The 23,577-nt window shown below is 42.1% G+C and overlaps 1 protein-coding gene across 1 annotated transcript in view; it reads left to right on the forward strand.

Moving 5' to 3' along the window:
• Positions 1–23,577, forward strand: part of LUC7L (LUC7 like) — a 64,377-nt gene that overhangs the window by 34,825 nt on the left and 5,975 nt on the right. Inside the window, exons 7-8 of the mRNA XM_077448782.1 lie at positions 15,278–15,366; positions 23,126–23,316. Of these exons, the coding sequence (XP_077304908.1) occupies positions 15,278–15,366; positions 23,126–23,294 (258 nt within the window). The 3' untranslated portion in view covers positions 23,295–23,316. The remainder of the gene's footprint in view (positions 1–15,277; positions 15,367–23,125; positions 23,317–23,577) is intronic.

The following is a 23,577-nucleotide window of genomic DNA, read 5'->3' on the forward strand; positions in this document are numbered from 1 at the left end:
CCGGGGAATGGAATCCCCATCTGTTTTTAGCGGACTGGATCGGATGCAGGCGGGTGTAAACGGACACATGTCCGTTTACATCAGTCTCTTCATAGAAAACAATGGGTGGTCCAATTAGGCAGGTCTGAACGGTCAGGCAGACCTGATCGGTGTGCTTGTGAGAAAGGGGATACTCCGCGTACCTTTACAGTGATGCGCAGGTGTTCCATGCATCTCTGCAAGCAGTCCCATTGATATAATTTGGTCTGTAGCACATGCATGAGCTGTTGCTCCCAACTTTATATCCATGTAGGTCTGCATGCATGTCCTTGAGCTCTCACGGTCTGCGTTCGGGATCGGGTACCCACACGGATGTCATATTGGGAACAGCAGCTATGCCTGTGCAGCTGTTGCATCCTAATTTACATAAATGGAACTGCCTGTACAGGGACGCATGGAACAACTGTGCATCCCTGTACGTGTAAACATGGGCATAGACTTTAGTATATCACATATGAAAGATGCTCTGGTACTAATTTAGCAGGAATTTTGTAAGTTATGTTGAGTTTATGTGCACTATTAAAGATTTTAGTGTATTTTTTGTGAAAATGGCGATAAGATGAATATTTGTGCAATTGTTGCGGGGCCCAAAAAATCAGTAGCACTTTTTTATTTTACAGGTCATGTGCTTTTAGAAAATATCTAGTTTGAGGGGTCTTTTCAAATTCTGAAAGCTGTAAGTGAAAAATGGTAACCTCTGGATTGTTAGAGTAAATGTTATTTACGGTTTTGCGTACCTTCAGTTTTCACCATTTCACAAAAAGGTGCAACTTAAAATGTACAAAAATTGTTTACTCATTACAGTTTTAACTTTTATAATTACTAGGAATTTTGTACATTTTGCTATGTTTGAATCTACTATTAATGATTTTAGTGTATTTTTAGCGAAAATATTATTTAATAAACATTTGCGCAAATATCATGGGGCCTTAAATATCAATAGCAACCTCTTTTTATTCTACTGGTCCTATGCTTTCAGAAAATATATGGTTTGGGGGGGGGCCCTTTCACAAATTCTGAATACAGTAAAGGGGAAAAATTAAAACCTTCATATTTTTAGAGAAATTTGTATTTTTGCGTATGTTCGATTTTGAACCATTTTTGCAAAAAAGACGCAATGTAAAAGTTACAGAGATTTCTTAAACCCATACAGGTTAAGCTTTTATATTTACACTTTTGCGTCTATTAAATTTTCAACATTTTGCAAAAAGGCGCAATTTTAAGTTACAAATATTTTATTAACTCAATACAGGTTAAACTTTTTATGTTTAGTAGGATTTTTTTTAAATTTGCTGTATTTATCTGCTAATGGTTTTAGTGTATTTTTTGCAAATATATTGGTTTGATAAACATTTGTGCAAATACCACAGGGTCTCAAGAATCAGTAGCACCTCTTTTTTATTTTATTTTTATTTTTTATTTTTTTTGGTTTATGGTTTGGGGGTCTTTCACAAATTCTGAAAAATAAAAAAGGAAAAATGCTCTGGCCACCTGAGTACAAAATGGAGCACGGGGCCTTGTAGCAAAAGGGTCCAAAGTGAAAAATCTAAATGGTTTTGATCTTTTTTGCTTTTAAAAAATAAAAATTGTTTACTAGACTGGAAGTGACGTCACTCTGGTCCTCCAAGGCCCCTGGTCTCTGTTCACCTCTGTAACCAGCCGGCTGCACCGTTGGATCGTTTCTTAACATGTCAGTAAAAATGGTAGGTCTGAGAAACGCCAGCGGGCAGTCCCCACTTTCAGCTTAATTTTTTATTTTACATGAGTTATGGCTGATAACTTCAGCTATAACTCTGGTAAACCACTTGTAAATCGCAACTTATATATACAGTGCCTTGCAAAAATAGTCCCCCCCCCCCCTTGGCATTTTTCATGTTTTGCCTCACAAGCTGGAATGAACATGGATTGTTTGAGGCTTTGCATTGTTTAATTTACAGAACATGCCCACAACTTTGAAGATTTTTTTATTTTTTTAAATCTATTTTATATTGTGAAGCAAACAACAAATAGGATAAAAAATAACTAACTGAAAAAGTCAATGTGCATAACTATTTACCTCCCTAAAGTCAATACTTTGTACAGCCACCTTTTGCGGCTATCACAGCTGTAAGTCGCTTTGGATAAGTCTCTGAGAGTTTGCCACATCTTACTACTGGGATTTTTGCCCATTCCTCCTTGCAAAACTGCTCCAGCTCCTTCAAGTTGGAAGGTTTGCGCTTGTGAACAGCAATCTAAGTCTGACTACATATTTTCTATTGGATTGAGGTCTAGGCTTTGACTAGGCCATACCAACATATTTACATGTTTCCCCTTATCCACTTTTTCAACCGGCGCAAGCTGATGTAAGTTGGCAGAATGGCACGGACAGGCTAATGGGCATACCGGTACGTCCCCGCCATTTCATCGCGTGCGCGCCGGTAGGGACCTCGGTGAGTCCGATCGCAGGTCCCACAGGGATACCCTGCGATCATCTCACAGGGAGATGCTAATGTAAACAAGCATCTCCCTGTTCTGCCTAGTGACAGTGTCACTGATCTCTGCTCCCTGTGATCGGAGCAGAGATCATTGACGTGTCATACACAGCCATGCCCCTCCACAGTCACCTAGCGGTTAACCCTAGAGGTCGACCAATATGGGTTTGTCTCTGGCCGATGCCGATATTTAGAAATCACGGTGGACGATGGGCGATACATGATGCCGATTATTTATTTGCTTTCCCCTGATATGTTAGGCCGATTTTGTTTCTGAACCCCCCTTCAATCACAAGATCTAACAGACACCTTTCCCACTGGGGCGTTTTTCAGGCTAAAAATTGCACCTGTAAAGTGCCTGCAAAACGGCTCCCCTGCAGTCTGTGTGAAAGCCCGAATGCGTTCACACTGAGCCGATGCGCTGGCAGGATGTTACAAAAAGTCCTGCAAGCAGCACGTTTGGAGTGGTGTATACCCCTCCTCCACCACTCCTGGCCATTGATATGCATGGGCACCACTGCCGAAGCGCATGCAGTGCGATTTGGCAGCGGCGCTTCACGGCACATTTAACCTCTTTCTCGGCCGCTAGCTTGGTTATATGCTCCCCACTAGCAGCCAAATAGCACCGCTAAGGCTCCATGCACACTGGAGCTCATAAACTGCAGTTTATTGGCGTTTGGGTGTTTTTTTTTTTTTTAAAGCCCATAAACTCCACTCTGTTAGCCTATGTGTCCATGCACACATGGACGTTTTTTTAGCTTTAATGAGCAGTGGAATTTATGCGCTTTTTTCTGAACGCCAGAAATTCGCGTTCAAAGTGCCGTTTTTCACCGCCAAAAAAAAAAGAAGCAAACTCCGATAAAGCTTATAAACGCGTTAATTAGTGTTCGGCATTCTATTTTTTTCAATGCAGTGTGGGAGTTTGGAATGCACTGTGGGATTTTTGGAGTGTCCTCTGTGTATTTTTAGTGAAAACGCTCATTAATGCTAATAAACGCTCATAAACGCTAGTACAAAACTTTGTTAAAAGCAGGTTTTTCAACCAGCGTTTTCTGCAAGCAATCTGAGCTTCAGTGTGCATGGAGCCTTAAATGACGGTAAAGCGCAGCTAAAACTAGCAGCGTTTTACCAAATTATATTAAACACAACAAACCTCCAGTCAGTTTACTTGTATGTATAATTTAGATTAAAAAAAACTATAAAAATAAAAACAGGTAGTTAAAACTTTTGGACCAAAAAAAAATGGACTAACTTTACTGTTTTTTTTATTTTTTTTATTTTTCTTAAATCATTAGTGTATTTTTTTTTCCAAAACAATTGCGCTTGAAAGACCTCTTCGCAAATGCCATGTGACAAAATATTGCAACAACCAGTATTTTATTCCCTAGGATCTCTGCTAAAAAATATATATCATTTTTGGGGGTTCCAAGTGATTTTCTGGCAGAAAATACAGGATTTTTACTTGTAAGCAACAAGTGTCAGAAAAGATTTAGTCTTTAAATGGTTAAACTGAGAACTCCTACACACACAGTTCAGTTCATTAAGAAGTGTAAACATTGTATCTCTTTACTCTTTTCTTGGCAGACTGCTCCAGAGAGGAGGAAAGTGACTGGAGCAATTTGCATTGACTTCTATTACAGAAGTCATGCTGTAGTTCTAATCGGCCTTTTTATCAGCACAATTGGCCCATGCCGATTAAAAAATGGCAAATATCGGCCGGCCGATATATCGGTCGACCTCTAGTTAACCCCTTCACTGCCAGTGTCATTTACACAGGAATTGGTGCATTTGTATAGCACTGATTGCTGTATAAATGACAATGGTCCCAAAAATGTTCGCTGTGTCCGCCATAATGTCGCAGTCACAATAAAAAACGATGATAGCCATTACTATTAAAAAATAAATAAATTAATAAAAATGCCATAAAACTATCCCCTATTTTGTAAATGCTATAACTTTTGCGCAAACCAATCAATCTCCTATTGTGATTAACAAAAATATGTAGAATAAGTATCAGCCTAAACTGAGGGGGATATATATATATATATATATATATATATATATATATATATATATAGCAAAATGTAAATAAAAGTGTGTGTTTTTTTTTTTTCTTTCAAAATTGTCGCTCTAAAAAGCGCAGGGGTAATCAAATACCACCAAAATTAAGCTCCATTTGAGCATGCCGAATCGCAAAAAGTGCTCTGGTCTTTGGCCTGCAAAATGGTCTGAGGCTTAAGTGGTTAAACCAATCAAGTGTTGCTTTAGCAGTGTGTTTGGGGTCATTGTCCTGCTGGAAGGTGAACCTCCGTCCTAGCCTGAAATCAGAGTGGTACAGGTTTTTCTCAAGAATATCCCTTTATTCAGCACCATCCATCTTTCCCTCTGACCAGTTTCCCAGCTGCTGAAAAACATCCCCACAGCCTGATGCTGCCACCACCATGTGGATGGTGTTCTTTGGGTGATATGTTGGGTTTGCGCCAGACATAGTGTTTTTTCTTTGCTGGCCAAAAGGTTTAAATTTTAGTCTCATCAGACATTTTGGGAGTTTTCCACATGCCTTTTCTCAAACTTAAAATGTGACATTTTGTTTTGCTGAAACTAATTCCTTTCTTCTGGCCACTCTGCCATGAAGCCCAACTCTATGGAGCGTACGGCTTATTGTAGTTCCACAGAAGATACTCCAGTCTCTTCTGTGGAACTCTGCAGCTCCTCCAGGGTCACCTTAGGTCCTTGTGCTGCCTGTCTGATTAAATACCTAGAGGCGATTCAGTTCGCATTGTGCGCTATACAAGTATTTCATTCATTCTTTCATTCATTCTTTCATTCTTTCCTACCCTCCTTGCCCAGTCCATGTGTGTTGGTGTGCGGCTGTCTCTTGGCAGATTTGCTGTTGTGCCATGTTCTTTCCACTTGGTTATGATAGATTTGATGTGCTCCTAGGGATCATCAAAGATTTTGATTTATTTTTTTATAACCTAACCCTGACTTGTACTTCTCAACAACATTGTCCCTTACTTGTTTGGAGAGTTTCTTGGTCTTCATGGCAGTGTTTGGTTAGTGGTGCCTCTTGCTTAGGTGTTGCAGCCTCTGGGGAGTTTCAAAAAGGTGTGTATATTTAATGACAGATCATGTGACACTTAGATTGCACACAGATGGACATCATTTCACTAATTATGTGACTTCTGAAGGTAATTGGTTGCACCAGAGCTTTTTATGGGCTTCATAACAAAGGGGTGAATACATACGCAAATGCCAATTATCTTTTTTTTTTTTAATTTCTGTAAAATAGTTTTCCCAAGTGTTCTTCCAGGACAGCCCTTGAGAGATGGAGCTCCTCCCATCGACACAGGAAACACATTGCCACAGTTCAAAAGGCGGTCCCTCAGGTCCCTGGTCAGTCATTTGTGTTTCCTCCGTCGGAGGAACATGTTGCCAGGAACCTGGAGGCCCCTCTCAGGGGCTGCCTGAGAATCTGCAAGCCTAAGGGACCGGGTCCTGGTTTATGGCTGCAGTTTGGGTCCATACCTTTTTTCTTTGGCTCGGGTACCGTCCAGCTGAACCGGAGCAGACCCGTTACCCTCCTCCTTCCAGTGCCGAGGTGGCCAGGGGCAGAATGACGCCGGTTTCCCCCAGGAGTGGTGAGTGGAACCTTCCATCTTCCCTCCTCGTTGCAGGGGGTCGGAGACGCCGAGCGTTCACTTCCGGCGGAACCGCGTCATCACTGCGTGCCGAGACTTCCGGTTCCGGGTCTCTAAGGGTACAAGGAGGAGAGGGAGAGCCAGCGCTGTGCCTGTGAAGCCCGACCAGCGTCCAGCTATACCGGATTAGCGGCGGGATTCGGAGCGTCAGAGGGGGACCATGGAGGCTATTCCCCAGGATACTCCGGCGGAGACAGGCACCAGCCAAACCCAGGTAGGCTGCTGGGCATGCTATTACTCTGGTGGAGTGGTGGTGTTTGTAGGCTGGGCCCTGTAGTACCCCACGGTGGCGGTTTACTCACAGTGAGGTTGTTTGTTAGTGGTGATTCTAAGAGGGACATGGTGCTGACGCTAAGAAATCCTTTTGTCTTCTTATTTTCAGGCTAAAGAGATGCCAAGGGAAGACAAGACAGGCCGCAAAAAGTGCCCTAATTGTGGGAATAGGTTGTCCTCGGGCTCTAACAAAGCCCTATGCAAGCAATGCATTGCAAGCTTGCTTAAATCTGAGGCAGATTCCCCTTTAGCAAAGTTTTTGGGCTCCTTTAAAGAGGAAATGGCGTCGACCTTTAAGTCCCTCCGGGAGTTAATCACTGACGTGGGATCAGCTGCAGCTGCCTCCACGAGTAAAACAACTATAATCTCATCCTCACCATGCCTTACAACACCCAGCTCAGGGGAGCCCCGTATGGTCAGGGAGCCTAGCCCCACGTTGATTAGTCCCGAATCCTCTGACACTGACTCGGGTCAGGAAGAGGATCAAGCAGCATCTAAAGCCTCAAAATATAGATTATCTCTCGAGGAAGTAGATGAGCTAATGGGGGCTATCTATGATACGCTGGAAATTGAGGAGGAAGAAACTCAGTTATCCAGACATGATCAAATGTATGAGGCTCTGGGGAAAAAGAAAGCAAGGGTTTTCCCTATACATAAGGTGCTTTCTGACCTTGTCCTTAAGGAGTGGTCTGAACCAGACAAGAAGGTTTTCTTTCCTAAGTCCCTTAAGAGAAGGTTCCCTTTTGATGAGAGCCCAGAGGCGGTCTGGAATAAAAATCCAAAACTAGACGCCCCTCTGTCCAAAATCTCAAAGCAGGCTGATCTGGCCTTTGAGGATATGGGCCACCTGAAAGATCCCATGGACAGGAGAACAGACATTGTCTTAAAGAGGGCCTGGGATGCCTCTATGGCAGGCTTAAAACCAGCTCTAGCCACTTCCTGTGTAGCTAGAAACCTGGAGTTCTGGTTATCGCAACTACAAGAACACTTAAAGGCAGGCACTCCTAGGGGGGAGCTTTTGAAATCCTTCCCTATGCTTTTTAAGGCCACCAGTTTCATCTCTGACGCCTCCACGGACTCCGTTAAATTTACAGCTAAATCTGCAGCACTTTCAGTGGCAGCAAGGAGGTCAGTATGGATGAAAACCTGGGGGGGAGACACGGCGTCTAAAACCCGCCTGTGCAGCGTCCCTTTTACAGGAGACTTAGTCTTCGGGCCTGAATTAGACTCCGCCTTAGAAAGGACGGCGGACAAAAAGAAAACCTTTCCCGCAAAAAAGAAAAATTTTCAAAGAAAATTTTTTCGTCCCTTTAAGGAACCCTCTAAATCAGAGAAGAGTTCAACCCCCAAAAAGCATTGGTCGGGACATAAAGGGAAAGGAAAAGGGGGCATACTGTTTAGCCGCCCCAATCAGGATCCCAAACCCCAGTGACGTCAGGGTTCCTGTGGGAGGAAGATTAAGCAAATTTCTTCCTCAATGGGAAGAGACAACCTCGAACGAGTTTGTCTTAAATATAATAAAAAGGGGTCATGCGCTGGAATTTCACAGCAACCCTCCTTCCAAGTTTCTGGTGACAAAGCTTCCAAGTCACTCAGAAAAGGCCAGGGCCTTACCTTTACTAATAGGGGAAATGGTAGATCAAGAAGTATTGACACCAGTCCCTATTCAGGAACAAGGGGACGGTTTTTACTCGCACATCTTTGTGGTAAGAAAACCGTCAGGGAGATTCAGACTAATTATGAACCTCCGTCCACTGAATCGCTCCATCCGTTACAAGAGATTTCGGATGGAGTCCATTTATTCCATAAAGAATCTCCTGCAGAAAGAGACATTTATGGCAACCCTGGACCTAAGGGATGCTTATCTGCACATTCCAATAAGGGAGGAATGCCAGAAATTTCTTCGAATGGCAGTGCAGATAGACACAAAGGTTTACCACTTTCAGTGCAGAGCACTTCCCTTCGGTCTATCATCCTCTCCGAGAATCTTTACCAAGGTTCTCGGAGAGGCTTTAGTTCCTCTGAGGCTTCAATCAGTCTCAATTATCCCCTACCTAGACGATCTGCTCCTAACAGCCCACTCAGAGAGTCGTCTTTCTCAGGACCTAGAATTGACTCAACTCAGTCTGAGTCGATTAGGGTGGATTGTCAGTCAGGAGAAATCCAAGACAACCCCAACACAGGAGATCCTGTATCTGGGGTACTGGATCAAGTCTGTAGATCAGAAAATTATACTGCCGGAAGAAAAGATTTTGAATCTGTGGCAGAGAATATCTTTTCTTCAATGCAGCCCCAAGTGTACGGTGAGGGAAGTAATGTCGGTCTTAGGTCTTATGACGGCAGCCATTCCAGCCGTACAATGGGCCAGGTTCCATCAAAGAGAACTTCAGGGTTTTCTGTTAGAACAATTAAAAGGCAGAGATCTGGAGGAGGAGGTATCGATCCCCTCAAGGGTAAAACGCTCCCTCTGGTGGTGGAAGGACAGGGAGAACCTAAACAAAGGGGTTCATTGGGTCCTTCCTATCACTTCAACACTAACAACGGATGCGAGCAGTTGGGGCTGGGGAGCCCACCTAGGCTCAAGCTGGGTCCAGGACAAGTGGACCCCGGAGGAGAAATGTTTCTCTTCCAATTGGAAAGAACTAACAGCAATCCTGAGAGCTGTTCTAGCTTTCCACCCCGCAATACAGGGTCACCATCTACAAGTCCGTTCAGACAATACGACGGCTGTAGCATACATAAACAAACAAGGAGGAACCAGAAGTCCTCGTTTGATGGTGGTAGCCAGACGCATTCTCCAGTGGGCAGAAGCCAATCTGGAATCCATTTCTGCAGTTCACCTGAAAGGGGAGCTGAACAACAAGGCGGACTTCTTGAGTCGACAAAAGATTTCGAACCAAGAATGGTCCTTACACCCAGAGGCATTCAATCTCATAACAGCTCACTGGGGAGAACCAGAGGTAGACCTTTTTGCGAGCAAGAAAAATGCAAAGGTTCCCAATTTTTTCTCGCTAAACCCAGGAGATCAACCCCTGGCGGTAGATGCCTTGCAAACTCCATGGACTTTCAGTCTGGCGTATGCATTTCCCCCTCTTCATCTCATTCCGAGGGTCCTAGCAAGATTCCTCAAGGAGAAAACCTGTTTGATTCTAGTAGCACCTTTTTGGCCCAGGAGACCGTGGTTCACAACGTTGCTACAATTGACAGACTGTCCGCCTCTAAGACTTCCCTACAGACAGGACCTCCTGTCGCAGGGACCTCTTTACCATCCGCAGGTCGCCACACTGAAGCTGTCAGCGTGGTTACTGAGGAGGAAATCTTAAGGAGTAAGGGCCTGTCAGACGAGGTAATTGCGACCTTACTACAGAGTCGCAAACCAGTCACGAGAGCTATTTACAAAAAAGTCTGGAAAAAATTCAATAGCTGGCTGAATAGCCGGGACATAAATACGGCTAATATTCTACAGTTTTTACAGGAAGGTGTAAACAAGAGTTTAACCCTAAGTACTATTAAAGTACAGATAGCTGCCTTAAGTGTATACCTAGATGAACGCTTACAGGAAAATCCTTTTGTCGCTAGATTCTGTAAGGCAGTCGCTAGACGCAAGCCAGTCAGAATCACAAAAGTCCCATCCTGGGATTTAGCAGTTGTGCTAAAGGCTTTCTTGGGGTCACCCTTTGAGCCTATCTCAGAGGCCTCCCTAAGGCTTATTACCTTTAAGACAGTTCTCCTGGTGGCAATCACTTCAGCCCGTAGGGTCAGTGAAATCCAAGCACTTTCCATCAGGGAACCATTCCTACAGATCCTAGAAGACAGAGTCATTCTAAAGACAGACCCTGGGTTCTTACCAAAGGTAGCATCTAGCTTCCATAGGTCCCAAGATATTGTCCTCCCTTCATTTTGTCAAAATGCAGCAAATGAGAAAGAGGAACGTTTTCATTTATTAGATGTGAGGAGGTGTATTCTAGAATATCTTAAAATAACAAATCCATTCAGAATCTCAGACTCCCTTTTTGTCCTTTTTTCCGGACAGCGTAGGGGACAGAAAGCTTCAAAAGTAACCATAGCTAGATGGATTAGGCTAGCTATAGCAGAGGGGTATAAGGCCTTGAATAGAGATCCTCCTGAGGGTGTTAAAGCTCACTCCACAAGAGCGTTGTCTGCATCCTGGGCAGAAAGAGCTGGTGCCACCCCGGAGCAGGTATGTAAAGCAGCCACATGGTCAAGCTTTTCCACCTTTACAAGGCATTACCGACTGGACTTAATGTCTAGTCAGGATCAGGCCTTTGGGAGGAAAGTCCTCCAGGCCGTGGTCCCCCCCTAATCTGGTAAGTACTTGGGGATCCTCTCAAGGGCTGTCCTGGAAGAACACTTGGGAAAACTGGAGTTAGTACTTACCGGTAACTCCTTTTCCGGTGGTCTTCCAGGACAGCACGATCCCACCCTTTATTTGATTATAGTGATGTACTAATGTTATTACCTGTTATGGTTTATATGTTTTTCAGTTCCATCCTTCGGTTCTTGGTGAATGACTGACCAGGGACCTGAGGGACCGCCTTTTGAACTGTGGCAATGTGTTTCCGGTGTCGATGGGAGGAGCTCCATCTCTCAAGGGCTGTCCTGGAAGACCACCGGAAAAGGAGTTACCGGTAAGTACTAACTCCAGTTTTACTTCAAATTTTACTTCACCATCACATATAATTCAGATTAAGAAAACATTGAACCTAAAGGCTGTAATGTAACAAAATTGGTAAAAAAAAAAGCCAAGGGGGTGAATACTTTTGCAAGGCACTGTACGTATTGCAGTTGGCAAGTGCATATTTTGGGCCGAGAGGTATTCTGGTATGCAACTTAAAAAATCATACCCTTTTTGACAAAGGACCATTTACTCTACCAAACCAAAATCAGCCCAACTAGTTTATGTACTTTTGGCAAGCATTGGAAGACTGGGGTGACGGAATATTCTGCAGCGCTTCGTACGTCTCCATGGGTTGGGTGAGTTTCTGCACTTATTCTCTGAGGAAAAAGCCCTGGTTAAATTTTTATAGTGTTAGATACAACCAGCCCTTTTGAGGGCAACCATAATGCTGATGCTGCTCATAATGAAATAGTTTTGACACCCCTGAGCTAAGGTACCAAGAGCCGCTAGCAATACCGACTTTATAGAGACTCCATTTTTTGAAGGTTTTCTTTTTTTCTATGTAAATACAGAAATCCCCATTCTGACAGGAGAGGAGAAACCGTAGTAGTAATTAGGAACAGCGATCTGTCTGCTCTAGTCTGTCCCATCCTCCTACAGTTAAACACACACAAGGGAACACCGTTAACCCCTTCCCTGTCAGTGACATTTACACAGTAATCTGCATTTTTAGAGCACTGATCGCTGTATGAATGTCAATGGTCCCGAAAATGTGAGTGTCTGCCGCAATGTCGCAGTACAGCTAAAAATGGCAGAACGCTGCCATTAATAGTAAAATCCATAAATCTATCCCCTTTTTTGTAGACGCTATAACTTTTGCACAAACAAATCTATATACACTTATTGTGTTTAATATTTGTAAAAATAAAAATTTTGAATACTTATTGGCCTAAACTGATTTATTTATTATTTTTTTTATGAATAGCGGTTTATGCCGTCAGCAATGGATTTTAGAGCTCCTGTTTGGACAGCCGTGTTTGTACATATTCATTTTTGTAATAAACTTTTTTAATATTTTGGACTGGACTGCTGCAAATCAAAACCCCCTAGGGAAATTTCCATATTCCATACATTTAATTTTTGCTATAATATCCACACAAAAAAAAAATCTTCATCCGTTTAGGCCAATATGTATTCTTCTACATAATTTTTGTAAAAAAAAAAAAAAAATGAATACATATTGGCCTAAACGGATGAAGATTTTTTATTTTTAATATTATAGCAAAAAGTAAATATAGGGAGTATGGAATTTTTAAGTTGCAGCAAACCAGTCCAAAATATTAAATCAAAGTTTATTGCAAAAACGAATATGTACAAACACAGCTGTCCATCAAGAGGAGCTCTAAAATCCATTGCTGGAAGGCATAAATCGCTATTCATTAAAAAAAAAAAACTTCATCAGTTTAGGCCAATATGTATGCTACATAATTTTTGTTAAAAAAAAAAAAACGCAATAAGAGTATATATTTGTGCAAAAGTTATAGCGTCTGCAAAAAATAGCTGTTTATGTACATATAAATTGTTGTAAAACTTTTTTGATTTAATATTTTGGACTGGTTTGCTGCAACTCAAAACCCCCTAGGGAAATTTCCATACTCCATATGCTTTCATTGAGGCCTGTAGCTAATTTTTGCTCAGGCTATTGTATCGTATCGTTTTTTCTGTTCCCAGTAAATTATTATTATTAAAGGGGTTGTAAAGAGAATTTTTTTTTTTTTTTAATAACAAACATGTTATACTTGCCTCCACTGTGCAGCTTGTTTTGCAGAGTGGCCCCCGAACCTGGTCTTCTGGGGTCCCTGGGCGGCTGTCTCTGCACTCCCCCCCCCCCCCCCCCCCCCCCCCCCGCAACTACTTCTCACATTCATGCGAGCTCCCTCGCATGGTGAGAAGCACTTGCGGGAGCGCTCCTGTGATACAGCTGGCGGCTATAGCTGCTCACGGTATCACTTGGCCCCACCCCCGTGCGCTGTGTCATTGGATGTGATTGACAGCAGCGTGAGCCCAGTGGCTGCGCTGCTTTCAATCCAGCCAATCAACAGCCAGGCTGAGCGACGAAGAGGATGTCGGAGGCGAGCGCGGGACTTTCGAGGGGTCAGTTAAGTAAAGCTGGGGGGGCTGGCACTGCCAGATGTTTTTTCACCTTAATGCATTAAGGTGAAAAAAGGTTTACCTTTTTAATAAAAAAAAAAAATATATATATATAATTTCAAAAATTGTCACTTTGTTTTCTGTGCCATTGGGAAAAAAAAAAACTGCAGAGGTGATCAATTACGAAAAGAGAGCTCTGTGGGGAAAAAAGATGTCAATTTTGTTTGGGTACAGCGTCCCACGACCTGAATTGTCAGTGAAGCAGTGCCATATTGCAAAAAATGGCCTGGTCATTAAAGGGGAAAATCTTGCGGGGCTGAAGTGGTTAAGGATCAATTTCCGTTTCTTCCCAAGTCTGTTTAATCTATTTTGGATTGAGAGCATAATTAGTTCCACAAACATGCTTGTAATCCAAAGCACTTGTATAGCAAAGTGAATTTTGGTAAATGTTGTACCTTCATTAAATGTAACCATATTGCTACACTTGGAGGCGCTGCTCTTCTCTTATACTCGGTTGTGACATGACACTACTTGTATATCAAGACATCGCTTGTATATCAAGTCAAAATGTATTCAAAAAAATGTTGCCTGTCTTGCATAACACTCTCAAACTAAGTTATTCTCAAACCATGGCACGTTTATTTAAATCTTTACCAGTTTTAGAGCCGAAGTTGCGAATCGCCCCATGTGTCCACTTTCGTCTTGTTACCTAGCCACTTCCCATCTATAATATTGTAATAGGGCAGGACAGCTGCTTTCCAGTTCTGGGAGGGCATCCTGGGGTGTCTTCCTGCTCGTACGCCCCTATCATATCACACGGAGTGGCCCAGGTTTTCTCTAATCGCTGTGACCAGTCACATAACATATACGATAACATATATACTATAACATGTAAATACAACTGTTGCAAATGGCTTTAATTCACGGCAGCTTGTTTACTACTGTGATGGCCATTCACAGTGGCCCTGTACCATCTGATAGCTGTAGTCTATTACAGCAGTCACTTTAGTAAGCAAGCTGTCATAAGTGGAAGCCATTCATTATAATTAAAAGGATTGCTGTTACAGCAATCGTCACTGTAACAAGCAATCGGTGTAAAAAAGGTGTGTGTTTGTATATACTCTATGTATTTAGTGTGTGGAAAAAATAATTGTCACGGTTGTCACCAATTAAAGCATCTCTAAGCGCTGTCGTGCCAGTCAGTGTCCCTGCCATTTTAGGACTTCAAGAAATTAGATGGGCAATCAGTACATCAGGGTTGATCAGTTTCCAAATATATGTACCATGGTTTAAGGATTCTATAACTTTCACACAAACTAAATTATATACTGCTTTAGGTTATTTTAACAAAGAAATGTAGCAGAATATATGTTGGTCTTATTTTTTTCATTTGTATAGTAAAAAATTACAAACTCAGGGGTGATTAAATACCACCAAATTAAAGCTTGATCTGTCTAAAAAAATAAAATAAAAAAAATGACTGTCAAATCATTAAATAGCTGGTGTCATAACTGATCACCTGGGCAGCATCATGGCAGTTGCAGATCAGAGGCTAAGATGGCAGCTTCCTTGGCTGGTAAGGATAAGGAGGGTTTAATTCTGCTAAATGTGTATACTTGTTACTTGCCCTTCTTGGTAACACTTTTGTGCAGAGAAATATCTAGGCTGTCGTAACTAAACTGTTCAGTTATATAGCTGTCATGCTATTTCTTTTTGTAAATATTTCCTCAAATGCCAGGATCAAGTATGCAAGTCAGATCTGATTTCCGTGGCTGCTTGCTTGGTCTGGGTGCTTTGACATCTAAAATACTTGCATTTCATGGAGTCTGCCTTTCATATTTATCTCAGTACATATATGCTATAGTGATAATTTGGTATTTGTTGCATAACCAAACCTAGAAAGCAGCATAAATTCAGATTTATCATAGTTTACAACCATTTATAAACTATCATTTTATAGAATTGAACGCTATTAAATAAATATATTTTTTTCCCAAATTTAGAAAGCTGTGGCAAGCAAGCAGGAGAAACGGAACCAGGAACGTTTGAAGAGACGAGAGGAGCGGGAAAAGGAAGAGAGAGGAGGAAAGAGGTTGGTTCAAAACGATTCTGTAATTTTGTTTTTAATAGAAGCGTTAAGCCAAAATTACAACCAAATGGAGACTTTAATGGGGTTTGTAGTTTCTGTAAGTTATACAGTCAATTCAAACAGAGTCAAAAACGAAGAAAATATGTTCCTTGTCCTGTTCCTCACTGTTCAGGTATAAATTGGTCTTGCTGGTCCTTAAATGAGATACAGAAGATCTATTCTATTGTTGTAAAAATACTATCAGTCAATATGGATTAAGTGAACTACAGTAAGAGGGAGGGGAGGGGAAGGTAAGGTAAGGTAAGGTGTATCCATGGAGATTGAGGGACAGTTCTCTTCCCCACCATGGAAAATTAACCCACACTGGCTGTCATTGATGTCGGAGGAAGATTTGATAGAATCACAACTGGTAGAATAAAGACTTAATCTTTTAGTAGCCGGGATACTATCAAGGCTTATTTACGTGGAATAATGATAAAGAAAACTGTAAAATTAACAGCTTATCAAGATGGCGAGAGGATGAAGTAATGCAAATGGTGAATCGGACAGCAGGATTTTATCATGGACCCTACAGAAGAAAGGCATTTAGCATGGCAGGAGGCCCAGCAACTTTATAAAATATTATCTTTAACTAAAGCAGAAAATGGCAGATGTTTTCAAAATCAAAACATGAGATGGGGGAACATGTGGGATGTATGTTGGCTGTGATCCCTATTGTGCTTGAGCTATCGCAGCAGTGAAAGATGCGGGAAGGGTGGTGAAGCACGATACAAGTAGTAGTCAACATATTTGTTAACTTTTATACCTCACTCTGAGTGTCAGTCAATGAATCAAGTTAAACAATTTTTGGATAAATTGGATCTTCCAATACTTAAATCGGCAGATCATTTCTTGATGGTCCCATATCCCTGGAAGAGCTAAGGCAAGCAGTTGCACAGACCCATAATAAAGCACCAGGGTTGGACAGACTACAGATGGGGAAAAAAAAAAAATTGGTAAAAGTTTGTTACCAGAATTGATGGAAGTATTAAATGATGCTTTCAGAATACAAAAACTTCCAGTGTCCATGCAGGAAACTATTTTGGTGATTCCAAAATGGGGTAAGGACCCAATGTTACCTGAATCTTATTGCCCTATCTCTCTCCTTACCTCAGATGTCAAGATATTGGTTAGGGCCCTTGTAGATAGGTTATCAAGATATATTAACACCCTAATTCGGGGGTCATCAAACAGGTTTTATTCCGAAAGCCGCATCAACAAACACTTGCAGACTTTTTTTTTCAATATGCAACTACCCATGGACATTATGGGATCTAGAGCAATACTCTGCCTAGATGCCCAAAAAAGCCTTTGATATGGTGGAGTGGGAATATCTATGGGCTGTATTGGAGGCTTTTAGTATGGGACATGGGTTTCTAAAATGGGTAAATGTTATACAGGGACCTAAAAGCAAGGATAAGAATTAATACAATTTCTAGCCCATTTACTCTGTCTAGAGGGACATTGCAGGGCTGTCCCCATCTCCACTATTGTTTGCTATAGTGGTGGGGCCTCCCTCCCTTGCCATTAGACAATCAGCAGAAATAACTGGGTTTCATCGAGTGGGTAGAGATAACATTTTGAATCTGAAACCTTTATTAGTAAACTTTAGGGATAAATGTCGGAGCTGGTGTAAGCTCCGACTGACCGTGATTGGCAGAGCCAATCTTAAGATGACCTGGACCCCACAATTGCTCTTTTTAGAGAACTTATTTGGAGGAAAAAACAACCCTGTATAAAACCAACTACACTAATAACTAAAGAAGCCGGGGGGTTGACGATTCCCCATCCTAAAAATGTACTTTTTAGCCTATAGTTAGCCTACTTTATAGCTACAACACTTTTGTGGATGGACAGTCGTGTCAAATTCTAATCCAATGCAGCAGGGGTCTCCAAACCACCTAAGGGCTAGTTTACTGCCCTTCAAACTTTAGGGGGGGGCAGGACTGTGGCCAGTGGCAGAAGAAAATGTCTTGGCGTCAGTAGGAGAAAACAATGCTCCATCATTGAGGCATTAGGGGGAGAAATAGTGCCCCGTTGGTATTTAATGTGAGGAATAGTGTCCTATCATTGGTGTCAGTAATGGTGCCCCATCATTGGTATCAGTGGGAGGAATAGTGTCCCATCACTAATATCAATGGGAAGCATAGTGTCCCATTGTCTGTGAAAGTGGCAGGATTTATACCACTGTTGCTGACAGTGGGGGGTGAGAATGCCCCAAGGGGCCACATCTGGTCCACAGTTTGGAGACCATTGCTATCAGTATGTGACAAATACTCGATTTCTTTACTGGAGGCTAGAAATCAATTGTACGACTAAAAGATTCATAACGTGTTATTTGTTGGACAAAGTATGTCAGGAAATGAAAAATATTACAGAAATTAAGGGCTAGTTATGGGGAACTGATAAAACTGGAAGGGTTTGAGATATGGAGGTTTAAGCGACTGTATATGGTATAGTTATTTCAGGAAGATGTGATAAAACCTTTATTGAATGAAGAAACTAATCTAATATCCCAAACCACAGATTTTTTTCTGTTTTTACAGCTTGGAGATGCCTTAAAAGCCCAGGGCCATTCCCATGAACTGACATTTAATAAATCAGTGGTAATAGCTTTGTTGGGTTAGACAGACAGAAAAAGGTCTTCTATCAGAATTATGATATTCGATAAATTCTAAGTAGTTGTGGATAGTGGTTGAAAGCTCCCCACTAGTGGCCGAAAAGATCCGCTAAAATAGCGGCGCTTTACCGGCAATGCCTTAGTCTGAAAGTACTCAAATAAGGGACCTTAATTAAGGAAAAATATATCTTTCTGAATAGAGCAGGGGTCTAAAACCGCCAGCCCTCTAGCTGTTGCAAAACTACTAGTTCCATCATGCCTCGGCTTGTGGGGGTCATGTTTGTAACTCTTAGCCTTGCAATGCATCATGGGACTTGTAGTTTCGCCACAGCTGGAGTGCCGTCAATTTGAGACCCCTGACATAGAGGCTGTCTAGGGAATTTTGAAGATGTATGGAAAAGGTGGTCTGATGAAGTTGGATGGATGGCGAGATGGGAGTAGATAAATTTGAGCAATGGGGCAAGACAACGTGGGGGGGGGGGGGTGTTTTTTGTTTTTTTTTGTTTCCCCTCCTCCCCTTTTTGTTCATGTATTTTAATACGTACATGGGTTGCATGTTTATACAGTTTGTGTATAAAATTTATAAAAATAATTAGATTTTAAAGTTATAAATTGATTTGCACTTTAAAAAGTGAAATAAGTATTTGACCCCTTTACAAAACACGACTTTGTACTTGGTGGCAAAACCCTTGTCAGCAATCAGAGGCCAGACATTTCTTGTAGTTGACCACCAGGTTTGCACACATCTCAAGAAGGATTTTGTCCCACTCCTGTTTGCAGATCCTCTCCAAATCATTAAAGTTTTACGGCTGATGTTTGGTAACTCAAACCTTCAGCTCCCTCCACTAATATTCTATGGGATTAAGGTCTGGAGACTGGCTAGGGCACTCCAGGACCTTAATGTGCTTCTTAAGCCAGTCCTTTGTTGCCTTGGGTGTGTGTGTTTTGGGTCATTGTCATGCTGGAATACCCATCTACGACCCATTTTCAATGCCATGGCTGAGAGAAGGAGGTTCTCACCCAAGATTTGACGGTGCATGGCCCTGTCCATCATCCCTTTTTGATGCAGTGAAGTTGTCCTGTCCCCTTAGCAGAAGACCATCCCCCCCCCCCCCCCCCCCCCCCCAGCATAGTTTCCATATTTGCAGATATTCTTGGGGTCATAGGCAGCATTCCTCCTCCAAACACGGCGAGTTGAGTTGATGCCAAAGAGCTTGATTTTGGTCGCATCAGACCACTACGCTTTCACCCAGTTCTCCTCTGAATCATTCACATGTCTGTTGGCAAGCTTCAGATGGGCCTGCACATGTGCTTTCTTGAGCAGGGGGCCTTGCGGGTGCTACAGGATTTCAGTCCTTTATGGCGTAGCTTTACCAATTGTTTTCTTGGCGACTATGGTCCCAGCTGTCTTTAGATCATTGACAAGATCCTCCTGTGTATTTCTGGGCTAATTACTCACAGTTCTCATGATCATTGAAACTTCACAAGGTGAGATATTGCATGGAGCCCCAGACCAAGTGAGATTGATGGTTATTTTGTGTTTCTACCATTTGCGAATAATCGCACCAACTATCTCGCCAAGCTGCTTGGCAATGGTCTTATAGCCTATTCCAGCCTTGTGTAGGTCTACAATCTTGTCCCTGACATCGATGAACCGCTCTTTGGTCTTGGCCATGGTGGAGAAATTGGAATATGATTGATTTAAAAAATGTGTAACTTTTTTGAAATATTTTTGTTCTCTGTTAAAATAAACCTACCATAGACTGACCATTTCTTTTTCAGTGAGCAAACATGCAAAAACAGGGGATCAAATACTTTTTTTTTTTTTTTTTTTCGCCCTCACTGTAACACCTAGTAAACAATCGGAATCCATCTTGTTCTGCTCATACAGTGCATCTGGAAAGTATTCACAATGCTTCACTTTTTCCACATTTTATGTTACAGCCTTATTTCCTTAAAATTCTACAAACAATACTCCATAATGACAATGTGAAAGAAGTTTGTTTGAAATCTTTGCAAATTTATTAAATTAAAAACGAAAAAAAATTCACATGTACATAAGTATTAACAGCCTTTGCTCAATACTTTGTTGAAGCACCTTTGGCACCAATTGCAGCCTCAAGTCTTTTGGAATATGATGCTACAACGTTGGCGCACCAATTTGTGGGCAGTTTCTCCCATTCTTTGCAAGACCTCTCAAGCTCCATCAGGTTGGATGGAGTGTTGGTGCATGGCCATTTTCAGATCCCTCTAGAGATGTTCAATCTGGTTCAAGTCTTGGCTTTGGCTGGGCCACTCAAGAACATTCAGAGCTGCTCCGTAGCCACTTCTTATCTTGGCTGTATGTTTAGGGTCATTGTCCTGTTGGAAGAGGAGCCTTCATCCCAGTTTGAGGTCCAGAGTGCTCAGGCACAGGTTTTCTTCAAGGATGTCTCTGTATATTGCTGCATTCATCTTTTCCTCGATCCTGACTAGTCTCCCAGTCCCTGCTGCTGGAAAACATCCCCGCAGCATGATGCTACCACCACCATGCTTCCCTGTAGGGCTGGTATTGGCCAGGTGATGAGTAGGGTCTGGTTACCTGCAGACACACTTGCAATTCTGGCCAAAGAGTTCAATCTTTGTTCAATCAGACCTGAGAGATTTGTTTCTCATGGTCAGAGTCCTTCTGCTGCCTTTTGTCAAACACCAGGAGTGCCTGACCACTCTACCATACAGGCCTGATTGGTGGAGTGCTGCAGAGATTGTTGTTCTTCTGGAAGGTTATCCTCGCCACAGAGAAATGCTGGAGCTCTGTCAGAGTGTCTGTCTGGTTTTTGGTCACTTCCCTGACTTTAGACCCATCTCTCCTGACTGGCGGTTCCAAATTTATTTATGGGTGGCAGCCATTGTACTCATTGGAATCCTCAATGCTGCAGGAATTTTTCTGTACCCTTCCCCAGCTCTATGCCTCGATAAAATCCTGTCTTGGAGGTCTACAGACAATTCCTTGGACTACGTGGCTTGGTTTGTGCTCTGACTTGGAACTTTCTATAGACAGGTCTGTGGCTTTCCAAATCATTTTCAATCAATTGAGTTTACCACAGGTGGACTCCAATCAAGTTGTAGCAACAACTCAAGGCTGATCAGTGAAAACGGAATGCACCTGAGCTCCATTTTGAGTGTCATGGTAAAGGCTGTGAATACTTATGTACATGGGATTTTATTTTTTTGTTACATTTTCAAAGATTTCAAACAAACTTCTTTCAAGTTGTCATTATGGGGCATTGTTTGTAGAATTTTAAAGGAAAATATTGAATTCCATTTTGGAATAAGGCTGTAACACAAAATTTGGTAAAAATGTAAAGCGATGTGAATTCTTTCCGGATGCACTGTACTTTGTCTGATTTGCTGCGCTTGAGAACTCTTGTTCTTTAAGGCAAAGCTGAATTTGTCATTTAGGCCGGGTTCACACCACAGCGATGCGGGAACGCCGCGAATCCGCGGCCTTTTCCCGCATCGCACACCTCCCGCCGGCAGTTCACACTGCCCTATGCGGACGGCTGGGAGTGTCAATGATATGTTAATGACACCCCCAGATCCGTCCGCATATCGCAGTGCGATCTGCCAACTTGCACAGGAATCAGATCGCATGGTGTGAACCCCCATGCGATCCGATTCTGTTGCGGACCAAAAAAAGGGTCCCGTGCGAGTTTGCTGCGGGAGCGATGCGAATTCAGCCATACTATCTGTATGGCTGAACTCGCATCGCTACGGAGATCGGATGTGATTTGCGGTGCGAACCGCATCCGGATCTCCCCCCGCAGCAGTGTGAACCCGGCCTTAGTATGCTGTGTCTGTCATTTGAAATGGGTGATTTGCTGTGAACAATACACTATTCAACTTTTATAAACTTAATGTAATGTCAGTTATCCTTTATACATCTAATGTATTGTTTTTGTGTTTTTAAGCCTCCTTTTTCTTGCAAAAAAAAAAGAAATTTGGTTTTGATTTAATAATCCAAGTATTGTTTACCTTAAAAATTAAGGCCACAGTGTTTTACAACACTGTTCGTTTAGGATTCTCCTATGAAGCAAGAGTTTCATAAATACAAACTGTTAGCCCAACTTTTTTTGTATAATGTGAAAGATGTTGCGCCGCATAAATATATACGTAACATGTTGCACTTTAAAATGGCACACACTTGTGGAATGGTGCCAAACTTTGGTATTTAAAGATCTGATCACTGCTTTACATTTTTTATTTTTACAGGTAACCAGTTTAGAGTTAGAGGCTGTCTTAGGCTAAAATTGTTGCTCTTGCTTTGAACACTATATATATGTGTGCAATTTGCGTATGTGTTCGCTTCTGTGTGCGAGCACCCGGGGACAGGGGCGCTTTCATTTTTTGTTTTTGTTTATTTTACCTTTATTTTTATACACTTTCTCTTAAATTAATTTTTTTTTTTTTATATATATATATATATATATATCACTTCTATTCCTATTACAATGAATGGAACAATCCTTTGTAATAGGAATCATGCGTGACAAGGTCCTCCTTTATGGAGTCTAGAGACCCCAGATCTCTCCTTCAGGCTGTAAAGACTGAGATAAGGATAAACTTTCTAGGCCTTTCCAGCCACGTCCCCAGCAATATTTAATTCCAGCCCAGGCATGATGTCATAACATCACACCCATGCTTCCGAAGGTCGTAGAGATGACTGGTCACTAGAAATCTCTCTGCTCCACTTCTGGCCGCGGCCAATTCATTCTCAAGGGGGATGTCCCCTCCAACTGCCTGTAAGAATGATCAAGCTGCTGAACTGCCGCTATGATTGTAAAAAAAGCTGATTGGCTACCATGCACAGCTGCACCATATTTTGCACTCTCCAGTTTTAGTAAATCGGTCTGTGTCAGAGCTTTAGATGTCTGTCAAAGCACAACCTAGCTACCACAAGTGTTCTCAGAGCAGAAAGTTAATATTGCAGATTAGGGTGCCCAAATACAGTAGTTCACATTGTGAATAATGCAAGGCAGCTACAAGCATTTTAATTAGTAGTATAGGACGTTTTACATTTCATATACTTTGCTCTGAAACGTAATGTGTTTCTTTCTCTCTCAGATCGCGTTCACGGGATCGGCGACGACGAAGATCACGATCCACTTCTCGTGACAAACGAAGATCAAGATCAAGGGACAGACACAGGCGACATCGTAGTCGATCAGGAAGTCGTAACAAAGGTTACCATGGCAGTTCTAGAGATAAGGATAAGGAGAGAGCAAAAAAATAGCTACTGCAAGAGGATTGCAGAGGTAATGAACAACACATAAACCTAATGTGCTTTGATTATAACCTGGGAGATGTTTTACAAATTATGATTAAAAGTTAAGTTTCCTCATCTGGATACATCAATAATAATTTTATACTAGGCACAGGAGGCAGTACATGGACACTGACCCCCCCCCCCCCCCCCCACCACACACACATCCTTAACCAGTTCAGGCCCACACACTTATACTGCCCACCCCAGCTGTGCTATCAGCCTTGTTCAGTAGCATATATCAGTGGGGCCC

The sequence above is a fragment of the Lithobates pipiens genome, unplaced genomic scaffold (genome assembly GCF_037356315.1).
Source record: "Lithobates pipiens isolate NorthernLeopardFrog02 unplaced genomic scaffold, aLitPip1_a1.2 Scaffold_22, whole genome shotgun sequence".
Taxonomy (NCBI): Eukaryota; Metazoa; Chordata; class Amphibia; order Anura; family Ranidae; genus Lithobates; species Lithobates pipiens.